At 49.3% G+C, this 27,761-nt stretch overlaps 1 protein-coding gene across 3 annotated transcripts in view; it reads right to left on the bottom strand.

The window, feature by feature from the left end:
• The window catches only part of IFT54 (intraflagellar transport 54), a 334,194-nt gene that overhangs the window by 223,204 nt on the left and 83,229 nt on the right, over positions 1-27,761 (bottom strand). For all 3 annotated transcript variants that reach the window (XM_068358769.1, XM_068358771.1, XM_068358770.1), the window contains exon 4: positions 10,225-10,380. In XM_068358769.1, the coding sequence (XP_068214870.1) occupies positions 10,225-10,380 (156 nt within the window). The remainder of the gene's footprint in view (positions 1-10,224; positions 10,381-27,761) is intronic.

Here is a 27,761-nt window from a genome sequence, read left to right as displayed (position 1 = left end):
GGTCCTTTCGCCTGTTAGTCCGAGCTGCTTAGCTTCCCGCACATAGTTGAACTATGGGATAGCATACGACAGGTCGGTCTGCCGGCGGGAGACCTCCCTGCTATCTGAGCGTTCTTCGGTCCTCCCTTGGACCGCCACCCGCAACCCTAGCTTACCGCCGGCTGAGTTAGGGCTGGATGGAAGCCTGATCACACTCTTCCTTCCATTTGAACCCACCTTCTCGAGGAAGGCGAGGTTGGGGTAGTGAGCTGCCGCCCTTCCCTCTCCCTTCCTCTATGCTTTCTCTCTCTCTTAATCAAGTGCTAGTCCACCGACACATAACTCTGCCAGCAACAGCCGACAGCGTAGCCTAGGTCTCCTCCCAGTCCCAAAGATCGATGTCAAGGTAGGAGTACCTACAGCCGGTTGCCTGCCGGCTGCCGGCAGTCGCCGACATGTCGGCGATCTGCCATCAATTCCTGAGGTCGTCTCCTTTTCCCCGCCACATAGACTGATGGCTGGAAGGTGTTACCCTCAAACGGAGACCCGACGCGTCGTCAGGCTGCCGGCCCCACCTAATTCATATTACGACAGTGGGCTGTCACCTTTCTCCAACCCTGCCGGCGCACTCTGTTGTATGGCTGTATGCGGTAGCCAGTACATCTGTGGTTTAGTACATACCCTAGACAGAAAACTATGGTGTATAGTTATGCAATAGATATTTTCTAGCATACTCTTTGCATTCATGCGCAGTCCCTTGCCGGGACCTATTCGAATTGGGGATAATTATTTCCCCTTTTCACTATGCTGAATGATCTCAGCTCTCTCCCTTTCACAACTGCTAACACCTCAGAGGAAATACTGGCTATGCTACTCTATCCCTACTGGATAGCTTTCTCCTTGGGGCTTATCCGAATGAAAGCCCTAGAGTTAGTATTGGTGTAAGGTCACGGCAATTGGCTGGGCGGGATTCACAAGTATGTGTCTTTCCTGCTTCATTTCCAGCTTACCTATCCTAAGCTTACACTTGGAAAGGAATCTTATACTGTGATTGAGATTACTTTAGGACTAATCTAATATTACTTCAAGTCCATCATTATAGACTTCCATATACTCATGTATCCCTTTCTTCTTTACAGGAGGAGTACATCCGGTGAGAGCGCCTTCTGCAGCGTTCGGCGCCGTGACTTCTACGGCCACCTGGCGTGCCGAACCCACGCCAGCTGCTCTGTCACCCAGGAATCTCTGAGGTACAGGGACCCGCAGGTGTGCACTGTCTTCAAGGCCCTGCTCAACAAGGCCTTCGAGACTCCCCAGTCGGCGGAGTCAAGGGACATCGCTCGTGAGAAACTACGCAAGTGGGTGCGTGGTTTCCAGAAGAACGCCACGGGGCCCTATCTCCCCAGTGAGAAGATGAGAGCTATGCTCTTCCCTAAGGGATCTGCGGATGCCGTCATCCCCAAACCAGAGATTCCCTGCGTCCAGCTGACGGTCGACCCCGACGTTTCGGACGCACTCCAAGACATCCATCTCGATGATGATGAGAGGATGTCAGAGGTGTCGGACACCACCAAGAGGACCCTGATGGCCGAGGGTTGAGAAGAGGAACCTACAGAGGCTCCTGACTCCGAAGAAGATGGCGCCCCTGCACCCTCTATCGCTTCCGTAGTCATCTCGGAACCAGTCCCCTCTACATCGTCCACTCCTATGCCCACAAGAACGGACGACTCCATGGACAACTTCCAGGCCATGATAGCGGTCCTCGAAGAGAGGCTCTGCAAGAGGGACGAGGACTTCAAAAAAGAGATCCTCCATTTGACGAAGCAACCTCAGAGGAAGATCAATGTGAAGGACCCTCCAACCTGCTCCGTGACAAACCCTTGGAGGCATGCTGAGTACATGCCTATCACGAGTGGCAGGATCTTCATGAACGACAAGCTAGGTGCCGTCCCCCTTGAAGAGGTGGAATTCTGGCCTAGCTTTGAGACGTACCCGGACTGCTACATTCGCCTCAAGTCTGAACCTGTTTCCAAGGAGGAAACCGAGCCGAAGGAGGTCATTGTGCTTAACCACGCAAAGGCTCAATCTCTGCTAGCCAGTTGTTTGAAGAACAAGGGCTACACCAACTCCAAGATGCCAGCTCTGAGCAAGAAACACCCATCTTTTCTTGCTCCAAACACCATGGTCTTCCCCTTCGCGGAGAAGTCCCTTCAAGCAGCGTTAAAGGTGGTGGAGGAAGGGAAACCCTGCCCTACATTGGAGGAATGTAGGCCCCTCTCCCTCGCCCTACCCCCCGACGACAAAAACTAGAAGGACATCCAGTTAACTTTCTCTGTGGGAAAGCTGGAAGCCGACATCACTGGACGTCAGTTCAGTGAGAACCTCCCCAAGCTCTCCAAATATCTTCTTCGTCGGGAGCAGGACACGAAAGAGAGGCTGGCCGCCTCCCTATCCCTCCAGGTGCTCATGGAGATGATGGCTGGGGAACAGCGGACCCCAGGCGTCTACATGGTCTTGGCCAAGATCCACCTCGCTACCCTGACGAAAGACTTCTATAGCTTCGTCAGGGCACGGAGAGCCTGCAGAGAGTTTGTGTTTGCGAATGCCACCGTAAAACACAACCCAAGGAAGCTGATTTCCTCCAATATCTGGGGGAAAGATCTCTTTCCCAATGATCTCGTGAAAGAGATCGTTGACAAGGCCGCCACGGAGAATCAGAACCTTCTCCAAAAGTGGGGCATGTCAGGCAAGAGGAAATCTTCTCAGGATGAGGGCCCCCAACCGAAGAAGAAATCCAACAAGCCAAGACCACAACAGCGTCAGGCAAAACGTCAGCTTCCGGCAACCGCAGCTCCCCAGTTGGTGGTTCAGCCCCAACAAACCTTCCAACTGGTACCCCAGCCGGTGGTGACTCGGTCACCAGCCTTCACGCCCACCTACGAGAGGCAGTCGACTACCTTTTGTCCCAGAGGTAGAGGCACCGGTAGAGACTCCTCCTGACGTCCCTCCAGAGGGAGAGGAGGAAAGGGAGCAAGCGGCCGAGGTGGTAAACCCTCGGGCAACCAGAAACAATGAGATGCTTCCGGTGGGAGGAAGACTCCGCCTCTACCAGGATTGTTGGACCTTCGATCCCTGGGCTCACAGCATAATCAAGAACGGACTAGGATGGAGCTGGGAAACACCACCACCAGCTTTCCACTGATTCTTCCAACACTCCACCCCCGTTCTGGAAGAATACGTCCAAGAACTCTTGAACAAGAGGGTGATCAAGAGGGTAAAGTCCATCAGGTTCCAAGGAAGACTATTCTGTGTTCCCAAGAAGGACTCCGACAAACTCAGAGTCATTCTGGACTTGTCCCCTCTCAACAAGTTCATAGTGAGTGACAAGTTCAAAATGCTGACTCTTCAGCACATAAGAGCCCTACTGCCTCAAAAGGCATACACAGTCTCGATAGACATGGCAGATGCCTACTGGCACATTTCAATGAATCGCAAGACCTCCTCCTATCTAGGATTCAGGCTTCAAAGAAGACAGTACGCCTTCAGAGCCATGCCCTTCGGGCTAAACATAGCCCCAAGGATATTCACAAAGCTCGCAGAGACGATCGTTCAACAACTACGCCTACAAGGCGTCCAGGTGATGGCTTACCTGGACGATTGGCTGGTGTGGGCCGCATCAGAAGAAGAATGCCTGCAAGCTTCCACAAAGGTGATCCAATTCTTGGAACATTTGGGCTTCAAGATCAACACCAAAAAGTCTCGACTTTCTCCAGCTCAGAAGTTCCAATGGCTAGGTATCCATTGGGACCTTCAGTCACACTGTCTTTCCATTCCACTAAAGAAGAGGAAGGAAATAGCAAGATCTGTCAAGAGACTTCTCAAATCCAAACGGATTTCAAGACGACAACAGGAACGGGTGCTCGGCTCCCCTCAGTTTGCTTCAGTGACAGACCCAGTGCTAAGAGCACAGCTAAAAGATGCATCAGGAGTCTGGAGAAGATACGCATCAAACGCTCGAAGAGATCTCAAGAGACCTCTGCCGACCCGGCTACGATCACTCCTCAAGCCGTGGTCGGAGGCAAAAAATCTGAAAAGATCGGTACCTCTTCAATTACCGCCTCCCTCGGTCGTTATCCATGCGGACGCATCGCTAGAAGGATGGGGAGGTCACTCCCATGAACGTCAAGTTCAAGGAACATGGTCTCCCCTATTCAAGACGTTTCACATCAACATCTTGGAGGCCATGGCAGTCCTTCTCACCCTGAAGACGCTGTCCCCACGTCCGTCAGTCCACATTCGACTGACCCTGGACAGCGACGTCGTGGTCAGATGATTCAACCATCAGGGCTCAAGATCGCCCCAACTCAACCAAGTGTTGCTGCCCATCTTCCGCCTGGCGGAGAAGAAAAGATGGCACCTCTCAGCATTTCACCTACAAGGATTCCGCAACGTGACGGCGGATGCTCTATTCAGGACAGCCCCGATAGAGTCAGAATGGTCCCTAGACGCAGACTCATTCTCCTTCATCTCCCAAGAAGTCCCAGAACTGCAGATCGACCTCTTCGCAACGAGCGACAACAAGAAACTTCCTCGCTACGTGGCCCCATACAAGGACCCCCGAGCGGAAGCGGTGGACGCCATGTCCCTGGATTGGAACAGATGGACCAAGATTTACCTGTTCCCTCGACCCAACCTTCTGCTAAAGGTCCTCACCAAGCTGAGATCCTTCCAAGGAATAGCGGCCCTAGTGGCTCCCAAGTGGCCCCGGAGCAACTGGTTCCCATTGATCCTGGAGTTACAACCCAAGCTAATTCCCCTGTCGGACCCAGTTCTAACCCAACAAGTTCAGAAGTCGACTGTCTTCGCTTCATCAAAGAAAACCCGAGACCTTCATCTCATGATTTTCTCTCCCTAGCCATCAAGAAGAGGTTTGGGATCTCAAAGGAAAGCTTAGACTTCTTAGAGGAATATAAAACAAAATCTACCAGAAGGCAATACGAGTCATCTTGGAAGAAATGGGTGGCCTTTGTCAAGGCTAGAAATCCTAGGGAAATATCAATGGATTTCTGTTTGTCCTTCTTCATTCACTTTCATGGACAAGGCTTGGCAGCCAACACGATTTCCACCTGCAAATCGGCCCTGACAAGACCCCTTACTATATGCCTTCCAGATAGACCTGTCTAGTGACATTTTCAACAAGTTGCCGAAGGCATGTGCTAGACTCCGACCCGCACCCTCTCCAAGACCCATCTCCGGGTCTCTTGACAGGGTGCTCAATTTTGCCTCAAGTTTGGACAATGAAACTTGCCCTCTGAAAGACTTGACTCAAAATGTGATTTTCTTATTTGCTCTAGCCTTGGGGGCCAGAGTCAGTGAAATTGTGGCATTATCAAGGGAAGAATGCCATATCCAGTTCGCAGAAACAGGCGAGCTCACCCTCTTTCCTGACCCAACGTTTCTCGCTAAGAATGAGCTACCCACCAAAAGGTGGGGTCCCTGGAGAATCTGCCCTCTGAAGGAAGATATCTCCCTGTGCCCAGTGGAGAGCCTAAAGGTCTATCTTCGAAGAACTTCGGACTTCGGTGGAGGACAGCTTTTTAAAGGAGAAACATCGGGTTAAACAACTAAGGGCGAGGATCACCTACTTTATTCGCAGAGCGGATCCTGACGGTACACCCGCAGGTCACGATCCCAGGAAAGTCGCCTGTTCCCTGAATTTATTCCAGTCGATGGACTTCGAAAGTCTTCGATCATTCATGGGGTGGAAGTCTTCAAGAGTGTTCTTCAAACTATGAGAAGCAGGTGCAAGAGTTGAAACGCTTTGTGGTAGCTGCAGGTAGTGTGTTAAAACCTGCTGTTTAGTGCTGTGATGAACAGTGAGTTATATTGGACTCTAACTCTAAGGATGTCTGTGTTGACCCTAGTGCGCAACATAGTGAAAATAGTGCCACCGAGTGACACTATGGACTGTTCTTATACTAAGGTGAAGTCACATAGACTAAAACACTTGTGCCACATGTTCTAAACATGAAGTGTATATAAGACATTCTAGAAAGACTTTATAATTCCTATGGAATTAACGTGTGTGATGGCAAGTTTTCCTTTTCAGATACCACAACTATTTCTATTAATGTCCCAAGTCTATGCAACTAATTTACATTCCATCACAATTTGAATCTATTTATTTTATGTATGCTAATTCTTATTTATGCCCAAATAAAAGAATTTGCTGTACTCGTGCATCTTATTTCGCCCTAATATTGTATTGAAATACTGTTAGAGAGTTTTTAATATCCCTCTATACTGTATATAAATATCTGAACAATGAAATACTATGGTTCATCCATTTAACCAAACTCATCTAGACTAAGGTAATTTGTTCCAACACGTTATACTTACATTATCTTCTACCTCGCTCTGGGACCGGCAGGTACTTCCTGATGATGGGTGAGTTTCTTTATCAAGTAACTTCGAGATTTTCCATAAGTCCTATAGGACTCATCCCTGCCAGGGGGGCAGGAAGCGGTAATATAGTACATGTTTATCTGAGGTGACATATACCGGTAATGTCACAAGATCTCTGAGATCATTAGACCAAAGGAATATTGTTTAGAAGTCGAAGGCACTACTGGGGGAAAAATCCACGAAACATTAATTCTCTCGTACACTTCCATCAGGACGACATAGCCTGAGCCCAAAAAACGGATTTTGAGCGAAGCGAAAAATCTATTTTTGGGTGAGATAGCCATGTCGTCCTGATGGACCCGCCCTTTTCTCTATTCGGGCCTTGGCAGGCCCCCTCCCAATCTTACTGTATCATGGGGGCTGGCCTCGACGCCAGAAGGAATGAGGACGCGGGCGGTTATGATGTCAGCCAAGATGGCGTTGTTTACGATATCATCCGAGTACCATAACAGTAACGGAGGAGGAGAACTTTGTAACGGCTCCTCCCATATCTTACCACCAACTTCTCCCTCGAAGCGTAAACGCTATGTGGGGTGCAGATAGCTATGTGGCGTGTCAAGTATACGTCCCCTGCTATTATACGATATCCTAAAGGGAAACCTTAAGGGCACTCGCGCCAGAAGTTAGAATTCTGTGAAACCTTTAGTTTAATTCTCTGGGAATATCTACTGTAGTCATATATACCCTTAGGAAGCTACTGAAGGAACCTTCCATCAGGACGACATGGATATCTCACCCAAAAATACATTTTTCGCCTCGCTCAAAATCCGTTTATTTTTCCCTTCGGCCGTTCAAGGTTTTCACGAGTAGACAAGGTTCATTTATCGGCAGTGAATAGCCTAAACTTCGGTAACGAGTCGGCAAAATTTTGTCATATTTTAAACAGTATACATTTGATTTGCAAAGATTGGTTTTGTAGAGTACACGGTATAATCATAAAAATCAATCTCTCTCTCTCTCTCTCTCTGTAAGAAATAAAACCTCAGTTCACATATGGCAACCTGAGTTTAAGAATGAAATTAAGATGACTATTGTTAGTTGTGGCGATCAGTTCCTCGCTTCAGGAGGTACACGAAACAAAAACACGGCATTTGATTACAACAGCGGATTCTCTCTCTCTCTCTCTCTCTCTCTCTCTCTCTCTCTCTCTCTCTCTCTCTCTCTCTCTCTCTCTCTCTCTTGTGTTATACAATGCTTACAAATAGATGAAGAAACCAAAATCAGTTTTCTTAAGTGTCAATTAAATACGAAACACAAAAAAATTATACCGTGTATACATCCATTTCAATCGTAGCTTAAAATACGGCATCCGATTTCATCAGCAAACCACTATTTTTTAGGACACATCATTTTATTCTAGAAAATTGCTACTCTTTAAATAGTTTATTGCACATTAAGAAAATGTGTACCTTTGTTTTTAAATTTTGGGTGTGTTTTAAAAATCGAGTATTGTTGACTTCTTTGTTTTACTTTTGGCAGTGATCGGATCAGCTGATGCGCGTACGAATACAGTAACAAAATATTGTTTATACCATTTCTTAACTTATTCAAACCATCTATACAGTTGATATTACATAAGCACCAATGTGTTATAACCTATCATATTTTTTTGTTTAGTACATTTAAAGCTCGCTCTCTCTCTCTCTCTCTCTCTCTCTCTCTCTCTCTCTCTCTCTAACAAATGAAATCTTTGTTGCTTCACAAAGTTTCAGTTATATTGAAAATCAATCATGATTCAATTTTCCTTACTTTCTCCAATCTCGCACCATCTCTATCACATCGAGCGTTATAGCGGTAACTTAATTGTTCAATAACTTTAAAAATCGGCCTAGTACTTGCTTCTTCTCTTACTTTTTTTTTAGATGGTTTCATAATTGAAGTGGGTACAAGTTGACTGATAACTAAAGTTAGGAAAAGTATTTTGGATATGGAATGGACAATCATCTTTAGTAACAGTTCAGAATTATCATAAATTATCCTTCTGTCATTAGCGGCAATTTGTTATTGTTGATTAAACGCAAAAAAAAAAAAATAGTTTTCCTGCTTTGCTACGTATGTAAGCATTTATATAGATACGGTAAATAATATTTGTAATAACATATTTCCTAAAAGCTTTTAATATCATTATTTATCACTTTGATAATGCGTGTTTAATGCCTTCGTTTGTTTATTATGATCGATGATGGAGCATACAGTAAACGAATGGAAGGACTCCGTTTCAGGCGGCGTCATAAAGAAAAACATTATATAAATGGCATTCATTTCATTTATTTGGAATTTCTAAGAAAAATTAAGTAGAACATTGGTAATAACAAAATCAACACATAATCAATACTTGGTAAGATTGCTTTCGATGCAAAAACTAACCTATACACAGATGTGTAAATATCTGCTTCTTCGTTATGATCAGAGATAAACGTAAACAAAACAATGGTTGTCATTTTTTATTGTGCTTTTTGGCATGTTTAGGAAACGCATGATATAAAATCGCCTTTATTTTGATAATTCTGGATTTTCAATGATACAACAAAAGCTAGTCTATAGTGATGGTTTTGCTATTCACCAGTTATCTTATACAATATATATGACAAACATTAAAATTTGTCTGTCTTTTGAGTCGTGTTATAACGGGAAATATACGGTGTTTACACCCATCCTGGTTGTAATTTTAACCTTTTTTCAAGTTATTAGAAATTTTAAAGTATATTAAATGTTTGATTTATTTACAAAAACAATTTAATATTACAAAAAAAATACAGTATAGTACATAGAAAGTATTGGAAATGGGTAGTAAACACGTTTGAATAGGCAAGTTGCTGGTTGCCATGGCCCCAATGGAATTATTTCTGTTAGTTGTGTGTTTCAAAATATGCGATTTTCCATTTATACGAGGTCATTGATCGACCAAATTCTCGCATAATTTGGGACCCTACTGTACCACAGAGCTAAAAACTATCAAATATCGTGCATCGGCAACAGGAATGAAATTCTGGTTAACTTTATGCAATTCAAATTAACAGTACAAGTAAATAAAATATGAGAAGTATTTAGTATTTCAAATAAAACTATCTAAATTAGTATGCTAATTGGAAAATGATAGATCAAGTAATAATTGCTTCTTTTGGCAAATATGAAATATCTTTCGGTAGCATGCCTTAATCTGAAAATTGAGATTGATCATTAAAACTCTTAAAGGACTTTCTCAATTAGCCAATTTTTTTTATATGTATGTAGATACAAGGGCATCTGATCTTTGTTAACTGCATATCACCTTATCCAAATAGAATTATGCACCCATGTTAAAAATAATGTTTACAGCTGCTATTAACAGCATCCAGCTATATAAATAAATTTTAAGCATGCATAACAATGAAAGACACACAGTATTGAGTAAGTCAAATGAACTGAACAAGAAAATATGCTTTCTTATAAATTGGAGCTAATACAGATAAGACTGTATTTGTGAGCTTTATTGAAGATGGAATTAACTTGACACAAGTATAAAACCTTCGCTATACGATGAATCGGCTCCTTTAAAACTAAAATTAAAAATATGCCGATAAAGAATATATTTATCACAAATTAATACATATTCTCAGTACAAATGTACCGACAATAAAAGTCAAACATGTTGCATCAGAAAGGTACTACCTGCAGTACTGTAATTCTTTTACATAAAATCAATCTCATAGCCTGAGTTATGACATTACAACTTTACAAAAAATAAACAAATACATAAACATAACATTTACCTCTAATTCTGAATTCTACTTTTCTTACCTCTTTCTTACCACTTTCTTTCTTCTCAGGTTTATCATTCTCCTTTTTGCTACTTTTATCTCGAGATTTCTTCTCATTTTTCTCTTTATCTGGCTTTTTTGTTTTGTCAGGTTTGGCACCACTGAGAACTTGCTGCACAGCCTCTGCTGAGTTCACCTGAAATATCACATATATTTAATTAAAACCAAAACCCTTTGAAGGTTTAAGGTTTAAAGACCGCTCATGAATGGTAAAGGCAAGAGACAGTGACATTTTCCTGGCAAGCAAGACAATACCCTAAAAACTAGCTATTTACACTTATGATCAGCACCCAAACCCACTCTTCACCCAAGCAAGGACTAGGGAGGGCCAGGCCATGGCTGGTGATGACTATAGGCTCTCCCAAATGCCCAATCCTTAGCTCTCACAAGAATGATGAGATAGCAGACACTATAGAAACATGACAAATTCGAAGATAATTTGTATTTTTCCTAACCATACAAACCTTAGCTATTTACATTGGTTTTACCTTTTAGCGTAGCTGAAATAACGAGCCAATAGTTTTAACGAGGGTTAATTACCCCCGCGCTAGTTAGCGGGGGGTAGGGGAAGGGTAGCTTGCTACCCCCCCCCCCCACACACACACCAGTGATTTGCTTCACTTCACTTAGAGGTAGGACTTGACTTGGGGGTCAGGAATGACGGGCACATATGTGTAAATAGCTAAGGTTTGTATAGTTAGGAAAAATACAAATTATCTTCCAATTTGTCATTTGTTCCGTAACTGAAATACAAACCACGCTATTTACATTGGGTGACTTACCCCTTAGGAAGGGTGGAAAGTCCCCAGCCTTACTGACTTCGGTTTTGCCCGGGGGCTCAATCCCTCAGTGAGCAGCACTTGAGAAAAGGAGCCCCTGCCCCTCACAAGTTCCTAGCATCGCTAGGAACGAGTGGCCTACATAAGCAGTGTGTGGAGGAAAGTGTGACTCGTCCTATGAAGTTGACCTTAAGACCTTTAGATAGAAATCTAGGATAGGACGTTCCCAATACCACCTCGTCAGGGTATGGGGGACGCAACAGTATTAAGCTTAATACTAGGAGCACAAAAAAGCATGGGTTACCTGCAGAGGTCGAGGTCAGCTATGCGAGGACCAGGATGCTGCTTCCCCAAGAGAGGGGAGAATGAAGAAAGAAGTAAGGGTCAGACATACTCTTTCATTCACGCAGACTAAGACCGGGTAACAACGCCCTCAACCTACTGCTACTTGTCCAAAAAGGAGCCTGAGGTTAGACCAGCTGTTGTGCAGCCACCACAGGGCCGATAGAAAACGTATCGATGCTCCTGTGGGTCACGTCTTGCAGGTAGTGGGCTGTGAAGGTCGTCTGACGCTTCCAGACCCCAGCTTGAAGTACCTGCGTCACAGAGAAGTTTCTCTTGAAGGCCAGGGATGTAGCAACACCCCTGACATCGTGTACCCTAGGGCGACGTGACGGAGGAGGGTCTGGATTCAAGGCATGGTGGATAACCCTTCGAATCCAAGCTGAAATGGTGTTCCTGGTGACCCTCCTCTTAGTCCTGCCTGTGCTCACAAACAAAGCTCACACTTGAGGACGGACTGCAGCCGTTCTCTTCAAGTAATGCCTCAGACACCTCACTGGACATAGTAGCAGCTGGTCTGGGTCGCTTGTTACAGAACGGAGACTCACGATCCTGAAAGAGTCGAACCGAGGATCCGGCACTCCAGGATTCTGAGTCTTGGTCACAAACTCAGGGACGAACCTGAACGTTACCTCCCCCAATCCCCTTGAATGGGCGATGTCGTACGAGAGACCATGAAGTTAACTAACCCGCTTGGCCGAAGCCAAAGCGAGTAGGAAAGCCGTCTTCCAAGATAGGTGGCGATCGGAGGCCTGGCGTAATGGTTCGAAGGGAGGTCTCTTAAGAGCCCTGAGGATTCGAACCACGTTCCAAGGAGGAGGTCTCACTTCCGACTGGGGGCAGGTAAGCTCATAGCTACATATGAGTAAAGAGAGTTCTAGCGAGGAAGAAATATCCACGACCTTCAGCCTGAAGGCCAAGCTTAAGGCTGAGCAATAGCCTTTCACTGCCGAGACAGAAAGGCGCATTTCTTCCCGCAGATAAACGAGGAAGTCCGCTATTGCTGGAATAGTGGCATCGAGTGGAGAGATACCCCTCCCATGACACCAACCACAAAAGACTCTCCACTTTGCTTGGTAGACTCCCTCAGAGGACCTTCGCAGGTGCCGAGACATTCTCTCCGCAACCTGTTGCGAAAAGCCTCTCTCCGTGAGGAGACGCTGGATAGTCTCCAGGCGTGAAGCCAAAGCGAGGCCACGGCCTTGTGAGGGACGCCGGAGTGGGGTTGTCTGAGAAGCTCGTGTCGTGGAGGAAGTTCCCTCGGGAGCTCCGTCAGGAGCTGCAGAAGGTCCGGGAACCATTCCGCGTGATGCCATAGCGGAGCTACCAGAGTCATCGAACAGTTGACCGATAGTCTGGTCCTGTTGAGCACCCTTCTCATCAGACAGAACGGTGGGAAGGCGTACACGTCGATGTTGTCCCACCGTTGCTGGAAAGCATCTTGCCAGAGTGCCTTGGGGTCGGGACTGGGGAGCAGTAGAGGGGCAGCTTGAAGTTCAACGCTGTGGCGAACAAGTCCACAGTAGGAGAACCCCACAAAGTCAGGACTTTGTTGGCTATCTGAGGATCCAAAGACCACTCGGTACTCACTATCTGCGAGGCCCTGCTCAGACTGTCGGCGAGCACATTCTTCTTGCCAGGAATGAAGCGAGCTGATAGTGTTATCGAGTGGATTTCGGTCCACCTCAGAATCTCTACTGCAAGATGGGATAGCTGCTGCGAAAAAGTGCCTCCCTGCTTGTTGATATAAGCCACTACCGTGGTGTTGTCGCTCATCACCACCACGGAGTGACCTGCCAGGGACCATTGGAACGGCTGAAGAGCCAGAAAGACGGCCTTAAATTCTAGCAGGTTGATGTGTAGGCACTTTTCTGATTCTGACCAAAGGCCTGAGGCCCTCTGGTTCAGAACGTGCGCCCCCCACCCTTCTATTGACGGGTCCGAAAACAGAGTCAATTCCGGGGGGAGGTCGAGAAGACTCACTCCCTTCCGCAGGTTCTCGTCGACCAGCCACCACCGCAAGTCCGTCTGTTCCAAAGACCCCATTGGGATCAGAATGTCCGGAGAATCGGATCCCTGATTCCACCGGGACTTGAGCCGCCACTGTAGGGATCTCATCCTGAGGCGGCTGTTTGGAACCAGACGAGCCAGGGAGGATAGGTGACCTAAGAGACGCAACCACGACTGGGCGGGGAGCTCTTCTCAGCCTTGCTATCCGGTCGTCTGATGGAAAGGCTTTGTGGAGATTGGTGTCTATCAGCATGCCTAGATAAACCAGTCATTGGGACGGCTGCAGAGAGGACTTCTCGAGGTTTACCACGATCCCCAGATTCTGGCAAAGATCCAGAAGCCTGTCTCGGTGCCGAAGAAGGGTCGACTCCGAGTCTGCTAGGATCAGCCAATCGTCCAGATAACGAAGGAGACGAATGCCGTTCCTGTGCCCCCAAGATGAAATCAGGGTGAACACTCTGGTGAACACCTGAGGAACTGTGGAGAGACTGAAACACAGCACCTTGAACTGGTAGATCTTGTCGTCTAGGCAGAATCTCAGGTACTTCCTGGAAGACGGATGGATTGGGATCTGGAAGTACGCGTCCTTTAGATCCAGTGTGCACATGAAGTCTTGTGGTCTCACCGCAAGTCTGACCGTGTCTGCTGTCTCCATGCTGAACCGGGTTTGCTTGACAAACCCGTTCAGAGCCGAGAGGTCGATGACAGGTCTCCAGCCTCCAGACGCCTTCTCTACAAGAAAGAGTCGACTGAAGAAGCCTGGGGAGCCGTCGACGACCTCCTGGAGAGCACCCTTCTCTAGCAAGGTCACGACCTCGGCCCGAAGGGCCAGCCCCTTTACCGACAGTGTTGCATAGGAGCTCAACGACACTGGATTCGCTGTCAGGGGAGGTTGAGATGTTGTGAACGGGACGCGATAGCCTTGGCCGATCACTGAGACCGTCCAAGCATCGGCCCCGTGTTGCTGCCACCTGCGGATGCAACGCTGAAGGCATTCCCCCACAGGTGGACACGCAAGGGGACTGCCCCCCCCTAGGGCTTGCGGCCGCGGCCGCTACCCCTAGGAGTCTTGCCTCCCCTGGAGGACTTGCTGCCCCTCTTGACCTTGGCTGGAAAGGGCTGGGGCTTAGACACCACTTTCTTAACTGCCGGTGCCTGCTTCGGAGCCTTACAAGGCTGCTGCTGCTGTTGCGGCGGAGCTGGAGGCTTATAGGGCCGAGCTGTAAGGGCCCTATGGAGGAGGGAGTCCGTGCTGGATTTCCTCCACCTCTCAGCCGTTCGCTCCATGTCCTGTGGCTCAAACAGGTTCTCCCCAAGAAGGGAAGCATGTCTGAGCCTACACACATCCACGGCGGGGACCTTCGGATGGAATCTCTCGGTCACCACATTGCGCCGCTTCAACACCGAGTTGGCCCACAGGGTGGTGACCTGGTGCGCCAAAAACTCGATGGAGCGGGTGCCCGAGAGTAAGAAGGTCTCCAGGGCCTTCCTATTGGTCTCCTTAGACAAGTCCTCGGAGCGCAATAGGATGCCCAGAGTTCCTAGCCAAAAATCCAGCCACGAAGTGGCCTGCATGGCACACTTCGCGACCTTTTCATGGCTCAGGATCTCTGCCGCCGAGACCGACACCTGCCGGGCAGAGAGCTTCTCAAGGGGAACTCCCTTCGCCAACTCCTCCACGGAGTGATGGAGAGGAAGAGCGAGACTGGACTCACTCAAGATCTCAAAATACCTCCTCTGCTGAAGACGAGGAGGAGGGATGAGCTTGTTCCCGGCAGAGGAACGACTGGAGGAGGCAAGAATCGCGAGCTGGGCGTTGGCCCTGGCTCTGGCACTCTTCAGACCCCGAGACCAGGGCAGAGCCGCACTGGACTTAGGGGCCTTCCGAACGTCAAACACTTCGTCCAAGATAGTGTCCTTGCCTTCACGGGGGCGATCACGGGGTCCATAAGCCCGTTGAGTTGCCTCATCAGGCTCAGGACCTGCCAGAAGGCATGTTCAGATTCCTGTTGATCTCCTCCTTGCGGGCTGGCAGCTAAGTCTCCTGTCCCCGGAATCTCTTCCTGGGGTGAAGCGTGGACGTTCCCCCGGGGAGCCGCGGGTTCCTGGCGAATCCTCGAAGAAGATTTCGGGATGGTCTTGGAGTCCTTGGATTCCCTCCTGGGAGGGATAGAGGATCCCAACAAAGAGGTTCGAAGAGCCCCTTCCGCACGACTCTCCTCCAGGAAGAGAAGGCTCCCCCCTTGGTGCCGAGGGGAAGACTACCGCTTCACAGGACTCACCCAAGGACGGAAAAGCCTCGTCCACGGGAGAAGGAGAAAACGCTCGAGCAGGAGAAGGGGCCTTCGCGACAGACCTCTTGGGAACCAACTTCGCCCTGGGAGAAGTCACCACGAAGTCCACTCCTCTCTTCTCTTCAGCGTAGGAGAGGCAGCCGTTGGTTTGTTGCCCTGATCGGCGAGTGCTGGTTTCATTACCCTCACTAACGCCCGCATCAGAGGACCAAACCAAGTCTGTTGCTCCACGGACACAGAGTCCGAAATCATTGCTGGAGGGAAAGGGATCGGGCGATCCTTCGGAGTGGACACCACTGGACCTGCCTGAAAAGAAGGGGGGGAAGAAAGACGCACTAACCTCTCTGCAGTGTCTTCCCTGTCCTGCACAACAGTCCTGCGTTTAGATGGAGGCGATCCAGAGCACTGTCTGGGAACACGCGTTCCTGCTGCTATCACTGGCTGCGAAATTCGCCGCGAACGATGGTTGCGCGAAGGCGAACAGTCGCGCGGGCGCGCACGCGAGTGATCGCGCGGGCGAGTGGGCGCGAGGGCGTATAGGCGAACGAGCGCGTGGCCGAGCCGGCGAACGAATGCGTTGGCGCGATGGCGAGGGAACGCGTTGCCGCGTGGGCGAGTGAGAACGCTCCGAATATCGCTGGCAACATAGGTCAGGAGACCTGTAGCGCGAGGGAGAGCGATTGCGAGCGATTGCGAGCAGGCGATCGGTGGTGAGCTGGCGAACGCTGTGCGCAGGTGAGCGATGGCGCGTTGTCGCATGGTGACGCGTTGGCGAGCGATAGCGCGCAGGTGAATGATCGCGCGAGGGCGAACCATCTCCTTCCAGAATCTCTGGCCGACGACGCGTTGGAGATCGCGTACGCGCAGGCTGTAAGTCACGCGGGCGGTCCGGAGATCGCCGATGATCAGGTGATCGTTGACGCGTAGGAGAACGCTGACGAGCAGGCGATAGTAGGATCGTCTGTGAACGCTGGTGAGCAGGTGATCGCTGGCGAGCAAGAGGGCGACGCATGAAATCCTGTGAAGGAACAGTTGGCGCGGCGCGTTCACGAACAGGAACAGGAAGAGCGTAGGCGCGTGGGCGAACATGTGCTTTAGAAACACGCGCTGGAGAACGCGGACGATGTTGAGTAGAAACAAGAGGAGGATCGCAAGAGAGCTCAGGAGACTGATGGCGCGCAGGGTGCCCAACAGGGACTGCAGGATGTTCAGAGACCACAGGGGAGCGCTGGCGAGCAAGAGGGCGATGATCCTCAGAAGAGCGCTAATGAACGGGAGAGCGCTGACGATCAGGAGAGCGCTGACGAGCAGGAGAGCGCCTGTGCGCTAACGCTGCACGTGAAAGGGAAGAATCCCTTTGCCCCGAAGGGACCGTTGCCCGTCGGGTGACGAGGTCCCCAGAAGGTGAAGTTCTAGCAGGAGTAGGAGACCAGTCCCCAGAGAGGTCCAAAGGAGCTGGAGCTGTAGGCTGAATACGACGAGGAGAGTCCCCTTCGGAGGAAGAAGATCCAAAAAGGCGCCTCTTAACCCCCTTATAAGGGGATGGGAGGCCCTTGCGACGCAGTGGACGGTGAGCCTTACGGCGAAGGCGGCCACGGGGAAGATCATCAGGACCATCAGTCCTCCGAAGGGGAGTCTCAGTCAAGGCACTCCCCTTAGAGGGAAGCTGGACAGCAGACGAGCCTGTAGGACTCACTTCCCCCTTCGAAGGATGTACGGAAGGGGGAGGAGAGCCGTCAGCACCAACATCCTCAACTGCACCTGCAGAGGATTGCCCCGCCCCGTCGGAGGACTCTGCCACCACGACGTCGACGATAGACAGAGGGTCTACCTCTGCTACCGCCGGCGACTGCTTAATGGCGGCCCCCAACGAGACAAAGTCAATCAGGGCAACCCTGGAGGGCAAGCCCTTAAGCCCCAAGGAAGCCCAAATCTGTAAAAGATCATCATTAGACAATGAATTATCAATAACCTCCCCCGGAGGAGGAGGGGGAACCGCCCCGCTATGGGAGGCGACGCCCTCTCCCCCCACCCAAGGTCGGGAAACAGAACTAGGGCCTGCGCTACCACTCGGCCGACTCTCCTTAGGAGCCGGACGAGGGGGAGCTTTGGAGGAGGTTTGGGCGACGAAAGAAGAGTCCCGAGAACCTTCCTCCTTCAAGGCAACCCCAGAAGGAGAACGGTCTCTCTTGGACTTCTTCTTACGCCGGCGGCCAAACCTCTCCCACTGGGAGGCAGACCACTCCCTACACTCACTACACGTTTTCCTGGTCACACCGTCGGCCCCGACACTGCGGGCAAAGGGTGTGAGGATCCGTATCCAAGGCCGACATAAAGGTCCCACAAGGGCGGCCGGCAATACCAGGGCACGTACGCATAGCAAAGACAAAGGTAGTCAACTTCAAACACACACAAAAGCTGTAGAGAAAAAGCAGAAAAAAGATTAAAGGCTGTCAACGAGGACGATGGACAGACATGTCTGTTCATCGCCGAGCCAAAAGTGAAGTGAAGCAAATCACCGGTGTGTGGGGGGGAGGGGTAGCAAGCTACCTTTCCCCTACCCCCCGCTAACTAGCGCGTTAAAACTATTGGCTCGTCATTTCAGCTACGCTAAAAGGTAAACCCAATGTAAATAGCGTGGTTTGTATTTCGGTTACGGAACAATAACAAATTTGGGTGGAACTCAAACCACAGTCTGGCGATAACCAGGCAGAGACGTTACCAATAGGCCCCAACAACCCAATAATCTAAGTACTTGAATAATATATAACTCATGAAGGCTACCCTTCCTTGAGGACTAAAGCTAAAGGGGGTCATGGACAATCATAATTTATGATTGATTATGTTCAATGTCAAAATACTTGTCACTTAAGAGACCCAAAAATATGAGCGTCAATATTGGGAAGGAATCTTTCAGTATGCACCCTAGACTATTAAGATTTTGCACAATACTAAATACTGCACAGAACCCTGTACAACATACTTGTACAACGAACAAAATATGAAACTTGCTCTCTGCTTCAAAATGTAATTTATGAAAGGATTTTATAGCTCTCTTTTCAATAAAGCTATGACTAATCTTAATTCCAATAACAATACCGTGGAAATAAACAACATTACGATTAACAATGGTCTCAAAAATTGAAGTTAGAAAAATTTCACAAAAACATAACCAGAAAGGAAATTATATAAAATTTATAAAATTCCTACCTAGATGTTGTTCTTGAGACTCCATAACCATAGGATTTTCCTTTTATTACTCTCAACTAACATGTAAGGATTGTTCTCACCATGTTATTAACAACTATTTAAAGATTTATCTCCTTCCTCTTAGAGTGTATTAAGGGATTTTTCTACCAATACTGTCAGCAAGCATTTAAGGATCTCCTTTTACTCTACATGAGAAATTGGATAACAAACATTATACTGTAATTTATATCTCTTTCCCCACGGAGACATGAATAAATCTGCAATCTCTAAATATGACAAATTCGTAGATAATTTGTATTTTTCCTAACCATACAAACCTTAGCTATTTACATAGGGTATTACTATCGGCGTAGCTGAAATGGCGAGCCATTAGATTTTTAACAAGAGTTAACTACCCCCTAACTAGTTAGCGAGGGGATAGGGGAGGGGTAGATAGCTACCCCTCCCCCCTCACACCGGTGAACTGATTCACTTCACTTAGAGGTGGGACTTCATGGGGGACAGGGCTGGCCGGCAAGTATGTGTAAATAGCTAAGGTTTGTATGGTTAGGAAAAATACAAATTATCTACGAATTTGTCATTTGTTCCGTAACCAAGATACAAACCACGCTATTTAAATAGGGTGACTTAACCCTGAGGTAGGGTGGTACTCTAAAGTCCAAGCCTTACTGGCTTTGGCTTTGCCTGGGGACTCAGAATCTGAGAGTGCAGCACTCGAGATAAAGAGTCCCTGCACCTCGCAAATCCCTTGCTCTGCAAGGAACGTGCGGCCTACGTAAGCTTGTATGTGAAGGAATGAAGTGTGACTCGTCCTAGGAAGTTGACCTGGAATCCTTTAGATGGAATTCTAGGATAGGAGGTTCCCAATACCACCTCGTCAGGGTATGGGGGACACGACAGTATTATCTTAATACTAGGAACACAAGGAAGCATGGTTTACCTGCAGTGGTTTGAGGTCAGCTGTGCAGAGACCCCAGAATGCTGCTTTCCCCAAGAGAGAGGAGGATGAAGAAAAGAGTAAGGGCCAGGCATACTTTTTCATTCATGCAGACTAAAACAGGGTACCAATGCCCTCAACCTTCTGCTACTTGTCCATTAAGGAGCCTGAGGTTTAGACCAGCTGTTGTGCTGCCACCACAGGGCCGATAGAGAACGTATCGAGCCTCCTGTGGGTCACGTCCTGCAGGTAGTGGGCTGTGAAGGTCGTTTGACGCTTCCAAACCCCTGCTTGTAGAACCTGCGTCACTGAGTAGTTTCTCTTAAATGCCAGGGACGTAGCAATTCCTCTGACATCATGTGCTTTAGGGCGACGTGACGGAGGAGGGTCTGGATTCAGGGAATGGTGGATGAACCTGCGAATCCATGCTGAGATAGTGTTCTTAGTGATCCTCCTCTTCGTCCTTCCTGTGCTCACAAACAATGCTTGCACTCGAGGACGAATTGCAGCTGTTCTCCTAAGATAGAGCCTCAGACTCCTTACTGGGAACAGTAGGAGATGGTCTGGGTCATCTGTTACAGAACGGAGATTCGAAATCCGGAAAGAGTCGAACCGGGGGTCCAGCATTCCTGGATTTCGAGTCTTAGCCACAAACTCAGGGACGAACCTGAACGTTACCTCCCCCCATCCCCTTGAATGGGCGATGTCATACGAGAGACCATGAAGTTCGCTGACTCGCTTGGCCGAGGCCAAAGCAAGTAGGAACACCGTCTTCCAAGTTAGGTGGCGATTAGAAGCCTGGCGTAATGGTTCGAACGGAGGTCTCTTAAGAGACCTGAGGCTCGAACAACGCTCCCTGGAGGAGGTCTCACTTCCGACTGAGGGCAGGTAAGTTCATAACTTCGTATGAGTAGTTCCAGCGAGGAGGAAATGTCCATTCCTTTTAGCCTGAAGGCAAGACTTAAGGCTGAGTGATTGCCTTTCACTGCAGAGACTGAAAGGTGCATCTCTTCCCGCAAATACACAAGAAACTCCGCTATTGCTGGAATAGTGGCATCGAGTGGAGAGATACCCCTTCCACGACACCAACCACAGAAGACTCTCCACCTCGCCAAGGTAGACTCCTGCGGATGACTTTCGCAGGTGTCGAGACATCCTTTCCGCAACTTGTTGCGAAAAGCCTCTCTCTGTGAGGAGATTTTGGATAGTCTCCAGGCGATGCTACGGCTTGTAGATGTTGGAGTGTGGTTTTTTGAGTAGCTCGTATCGAGGAGGGAGTTCTCTCGGGAGTTCCGTCAGGAGCTGCAGAAGGTCCGGGAACCACTCTGCGTGATGCCATAGCGGAGCTACTAAGGTCATTGACAGGTCGACCGATATTCTGGTCTTGATGAGCACCCTTCTCATCAGACAGAACGGGGGAAAGGCGTATGTTGACCCACCGTTGTTGGAAGGCATCTTGCCAGAGTGCCTTGGGGTTCGGGACTGGGAAGCAGTACAGCGGAAGCTTGAAATTCAAGGCTGTCACGGATGGATCCACAGTCGGGGAACCCCACAAAGTCAGAACTTTGTTGGCTACTAGAGGATACAAAGACCACTCGGTACTCACTATCTGGGATGCCCTGCTCAGACTGTCGGCGAGCACATTCCTTTTGCCTGGAATGAAGCGAGCCGATAGTGGAAACGAGTGGACTTCGGTCCATCTCAGTATCTTTACTGCAAGATGGGATAGCGGTTGTGAAAAGGTACCTCCCTGCTTGATGATGTAAGCCACTATCGTGGTGTTATCGCTCCTCACCACCACGGAGTGACCCGCCAGGTACTGTTGGAACTGTTGAAGTGCCAGAAATACGGCCTTCATCTCTAGCAGGTTTATGTGGAGGCACTTTCTGATTCTGACCATAGGCCTGAGGTCCTGTGATTCAGAATGTGGGCCCCCCCACCCTTCTTTTGAGGCGTCCGAGAACAGCATCAAATCCGGGGGGAGGACAAGAAGATCCACTCCCTTTCGGAGGTTTTCGTCTGTCACCCACCACTTGAAGGTCCGTCTGTTCCGCAGGACCCATAGGGACCAAAACGTCCGGGGAATCGTGACCTTGATTCCACCGGGACTTGGGCCACCACTGCAGGGATCTCATCCTGAGGTGCCCAATTGGAACTAGACGGGCCAGGGAGGAAAGGTGACCGAGAAGACGTAACCATGATTGGGCTGAGAGTTCTTCTCGTCTGAGGAAAGGATCTGCGACCCTCCTCAGGCTTGCTATCCTGTGTGGAGATTGGTGTCCTAGATCATGCCTAGATATACCAGTCGTTGAGATGGAGGCAGAGAAGACTTCTCGAGATTTACCATGATCCCTAGATCTTGGCAAAGTCTCAGAAGCTTGTCCCGGTGTCGAAGAAGGGTTGACTCCGAGTCAGCCAGGATCAGCCAGTCGTCCAGATAGCGGAGGAGACGGATGCCGATCCTGTGTGCCCACGAAGAGATCAGGGTGAACACTCTGGTGAATACCTGAGGTGCTGAGGAGACGGAAACACAGCACCTCGAACTGGTAGATCTTGTTGTCTGGGCTGAATCTTAAGTACTTCCTTGAAGACGGATGGATTGGGATCTGGAAGTACGCGTCCTTCCGATCCAGTGTACACGTGAAGTTTTGTGGTCTCACAGCAAGTCTGACCGTGTCTGCTGTCTCCATGCTGAACGGAGTTTGTTTGACAAACCTTTTCAGAGCTAAGAGGTCGATGACTGGTCTACCGCCCCCAGACGCCTTCTTTACAAGAAAGAAGCCTGGGAAACCGTCGACGATCTCTTGGAGAGCATCCTTCTTTAGCATGGTCTCGACTTCTGCCCGTAGTGCTAGCCCCTTTGCCGATCCCATGGCATAGGAGCTCAACGACACTGGATTCGGTGTCAGGGGAGGTAGAGATGTTGTAAACGGGACGCGATATCCCTGACTGATTAAGGAAATCGTCCAGGAATCGGCCCCGAGTTGCTGCCACCTGAATGCGCAACTTTGTAGGCATCGCCCCACTGGTGGACACGCAGGGGGATTGCCAATCCTAGCGTTTGCGGCCTCGGCCACTGCCTCTAGGATTCTTGCCACCCCTGGCTTTCTGCCCTTCTTGCCTTTGACAGGAAAGGGCTGCTGTTTGGACATCGTCGTCTTTGCTGCCACCGCTAATTTCGTCGTCTTGGACGGCTGAGGTTATTGAGGTGCTGGAGGTCTGTAGGGCTTCGTTGTGAGAGCCCTTTGGAGGAGAGAATCCTGATTGGATTTCCTCCACCTCCCAGCTGCCTGTTCCACATCTTTGGGCTCAAACAGACTCTTTCCCATAAGGGAGAGTGTCTGAGCTTGCCGACTTCGAAGGCCGGGACCTTCGAAAGAAACCTTTCTGCCACCGCATCATGTCCTTTCAAGATTGAATTGGCCCAAAAGTTCGAGGCTTGGTGGGCCAGAACTCAATGGTGCGAGGGCTCGAAAGGAGGAAGGTCTCCAGTTTCTTCCTGGTGCCTTCTTTGGACCGATCCTCGGATCGCAACAGGATGCCAAGAGACCCTAACCAGACGTCCAGCCACGAAGTAGCCTGCATGGCGCACTTCGTGACCTTCTCCTGGCTTAGGATCTCTGTCGCCGAGGAAGTCACTTGCCGGCTAGAGTGTCTCTCGAGAGGGACTCCCTTGGTAAGCTCTTCCGCAGAGTGCAACGGAAGAGCTAAGCCAGACTCCTCCATGATCTCAAAATACCTCCTCTGGTGGAGGTGGGAGGAGCTTGTTGCCAGCAGTGGAACGGCTGGAGATGGCGAGCACGGAGAGCTGGCCCCCAACCTTACCCCTAGGCACTCTTCGCCCCTTGGGACCAGGGCAAAACCGCACTGGCCTTAGCGGGTTTCTGAGTGCCAAAGACTCGGTCCAGGACCGTGTCCTTGTCCTCATGAGGAGGATCCTCAGGGTCCTTGAACCCGTTGAGATGCCTCATCAGAGTCCAGACCTGCCAGAAGGCATGCTCTGACTCTGCTGCTCTCCCCCTGGAGAGCTGGCAGCAAAGTCTCCCGTCCCCAAAGGCTCTACTTGGGGGAACTCTTAGAGTCCTTCGGTTCCCTCCTAGGAGGAATACGGAACTCCAACAAAGAAGTCTGAGGGCTCTTCTCTCCCTAACACGGGACGATTCTCCTGCTCGAGGTAGAATTTCTCCCATTGGTGCGGTGGGAGAAGGTCTCACCTTGGTAGAGGGAGCGCGCTGGTGCTCGCGCGATGGGAAAAATCCAGGGGTCGCGCACAAGAGACGCTGGCGCCCACACAATGGGAAAAAACCCAGGGGTCACGCGCGAGAGACCGTTGAAAACACTCTCGCACACCGCGCGCGGGTGCGCGAGCGAGACTTCATAGGGTGAGCAGGAATCAGATTGACGTGCAGGAACAGAATGAAGAGCCCGTGAAAATGTCGGCGCGCGTGCGCGGTTGTCAGCGCGCACGCATACGAGGTTGTTGGCGCTTGAAGGTCGTCGGCGCTTGTGCGCGAATGAAGAGCAACAGCGCTTAAAGATCGACGGAGCTTAAAGATCGTCAGCGCTTGTGCGTGCAAGAAGATCGTCGGTGTTTGCGCGCGTAAGAAGATCGTCAGCGCTTGCGCGCGTAAGAAGATCGTCGGCGCTTGCGCGCGTAAGAAGATCGTCGGCACTTGCGCGCGTAAGATCGTTGGCGCGGGGAACCATCGGAGGCTGCGCGCGGACGATCGTCGGAGCTTACGTGCGTAGGAAGATCGTCAGCATTAGCGCGTCAAAGAAGATCATCGGCACATGCGCACGTAAGAAGATCGACAGCGCTCGAAGATCGTCGGCGCTTGTGCGCGTAAGAAGATCGTCGGCGCTTGCGCGAGTACGAAGATCGTTGGCGTAAGAAGATCGTCGGCGAGCACGAGCGAGCGCTCGCTAGGATGAAGGGACAGCTGACAGGACGATCAGGAACTGGGACGATCAACACTGGAAGTTCTGGTGAGCGCCTGTGCGCTAACTCAGGACTGGACAGGATTCCTCTGGATGGAAGTCTCAGGACTGGACAGGATTCCTCTGGATGGAAGTCTCAGGAACAGCAGGAACAGTAGGCGAGCACTTGCGCGCAGGAAAACGTTGGCGCGCAGGGGATACCTGGCGCTTAAGGGACTTACTCACAGTGTGAGAAAGCCCCTTTTGCCCCGAAGGGACCGGTGCCCGTTGGATAACGGGGTGCGTGGGCGCCCACAGCGTCAGCAGCCAGGAACGGAGACGGCAGGTCAGCAGGTCTAGGAGATTCTAAACAGGAATAATCCTCCGAGGAGGAATCACTATGAGTGGCCTCTCTCGCAAACGAAAGAGGTGAAGACTTCGTAGAAGAGACTAGAAAACACTGATGATGGCGCCCCTTAGGGCCGTTGGATCAGCAAGCTAACCTATAAGGATCAATCCTCCGAAGAGGAGTCCTTATGAGTGGCCTCCCTCGTGAACAAGAGAGGTCACAAGATGGATCCTGCAGCTGCTCAGCCCCTTGAGCATAGCTGCAGGTGCGACCGCTCAGCCCCAAGACCAGTCGCATGAAGTTCCATGGTCCGGCCTTGCAACCGCTCAGCCCCTTGAGCATGGTTACAAGAGCGGTCGCTCTGCACCAAGAGCATAACCGCCCGAGGACCAGGAAAACCCATCCAGGAATTATTAAGGTATGAGAAGTTCCCCCTCTGCAGGGGAAAAAACTCATACCTGGGAAGGGAACCTCCCTCGGAAGGGAAGTTACCTACCCCTGGAGGCGAACCTCCTTAGCGTTCTAAGATGAACTAAAGAGCTGACAGTTGTCACAGAACTTCTAAGGGAAGGGAACACGCCCATGACGATGTCCTAGAGAGACGGCAGCAACAGCAGACTCCCCAGGCACAAACAGGGCAGCTCTGCTTCGTTGGCACATCTAGGCAAACAAAGAAAAAACTGGATTGTTAACTGGGAAAATAAAAGGGATTTTGACAAAGGAAAAATCTATTTCTGGGGAGATACCTGTGATGCCCAGTGAAAAGGGTCCTTCCTTACACTTTTCTGATATAAATACTTCCAAATATACCAGAGAAAGTTAAAGTATGGAATGCAGAGGTTACTACCCTCACACGAGCACCCAGTGGGCGTCGTGTATAAAGCAGTGGCGTGTGAAAACCACTATTCACAGGCTGTCTTCCATTTAGATAATTCCTTCAACAAAGGGAAGGGCCGTAACAGAGGCCCTAGCTACCTTACCTGAGCCACTCTACCGACGCCCGACGCTAGCGACATCTGTACTACATCCTTCTGTTGGACTTTGTAAGCGTTGTTTTGTTCTTTAGTGCCGCTTGGTTTTTTCACTGTTTTCGTGAAGTTTCATCATGACCGAGGCTCTCCTTGCTCCTGCACCAATGTTAAGTACCATAGATTGTTTTGACAGACTTTTTAGTACCGGGCTAGTGTTATCTTATTCATTCTAGTGTTTTTAGTGCGTCCAGCTTTTGCCTTCCACGGCGTTGGCGGCCATTGTTATTGTTTACGTTTTTACGTCTCTTTAACTTGTTGCCCGTTTGGTACTTTTGTCATCTTAGGTTCATTATCTTTTATATACTTTTGGCCTTGTGCCATTTATATTGTTATATTTTGAACCATATTTATTGTCTTGGTACTTTTTATCGCTTACGAGTCCATATTCTAGTCGAACCAAGAATAACGTTCGGGGCTTTATTATAGTAGAGTTATTTCCGTTTGGCGTTATCATAATTTCGCCATTTTTCACTCTTGTTCGTTCTCGTTTCGCTATTCTTCGTTCCTCTCTATTTATTGTTTTTGTTGATCATGGACTATTATGTGTTTTTTATTTAAGGTTCGTTTTAGTTTTCGTTATAGTAGCCACGAGAGAGAGAGGCTGGAGTTCCCGTTTTCTGTTCATACGGTCACGTGTCTCCCTCTCTCTCTCTCATTTATCTTAGTTATACCTAGTACGGGAGCTGAAGTTCCCGTTTTCTGTTCATACAATCACGGGTTCTCTCTCTCTCTCTCTCTTCCCCTTGCGGGAATTACGCATTGATTTTATTATTTACATGTTTATCTTGTGGTTACTTTTAGTTTATTTTGGGGCTAGTGTTTTAAATAGGTCCTGTCGTGTGTGAGTCTTTTGTATTGGTTATTTGGATGGCCCAGAGCCACCATTAGTTCCCTTAGTTCCATCCTCTCCCCGCTACGGCCTTGGGAGCTGGGTCTGAACCCCTATCCAACTCCGCCATACCATGAGCTGGGAACACGTACCTTTCTGTTATTCTGGTGCACTCCTCCGACAGGGTTTCGGCCCCTCGGTGGTCCCTTGCACTTGACTACGGCTTCGGCCCTCCCCACACGACTTATTCACCTCCCCTCTCCCCCCCCCCCCCCCCCCGGGAGGTTTCCTTTCATGGTTCTTGCGTAGATCATTCTACTTTTTTATATAATATAATAGGGGTATTTATTATTTCAAGGACCTACCATCGGATCTCCGGCATCCCCGGAGATCTTCCAATCACTAGTCACTGTTCTTATGTAATTACTACGAGCTCCGGCTCACTTACAATAGATTACTCCATCGCACTATGGAGTGGGTTCACTCTTTTATTTATTGTAGTATTTACAACGGAGTTTTGGCTCTCTTTTGTACGAACCTTAGATCACATAATTATTCTCAGACTCTTTATAACTTCACTTGTTATATCAGAGTTTCCGAGAGCATCCAGACTTATGTCTTCTTTTTTATTACAGAAAGTTCGCTGTGCTGCCAAGGGTTGCTTCGCCTCCTTTAGTGATCCGGTAGGTCACGATGTCTGCCGGTCTCACGCTCAGTGTGCCATCCCCTTCGTCCGTGACCCGGGCCAATCCCCTTACATGGTGTGGTTCCCAGAGGCATGCACGTTGTGTTATGACCTTGCGTCAATCCTGTGGAATG

Source organism: Palaemon carinicauda, chromosome 35, assembly GCF_036898095.1.
Source record: "Palaemon carinicauda isolate YSFRI2023 chromosome 35, ASM3689809v2, whole genome shotgun sequence".
Lineage (NCBI taxonomy): Eukaryota > Metazoa > Arthropoda > Malacostraca > Decapoda > Palaemonidae > Palaemon > Palaemon carinicauda.
The sequence above is the reverse complement of the archived record's forward strand: the minus strand, read 5'-3'. Positions and strand labels throughout refer to the sequence as shown.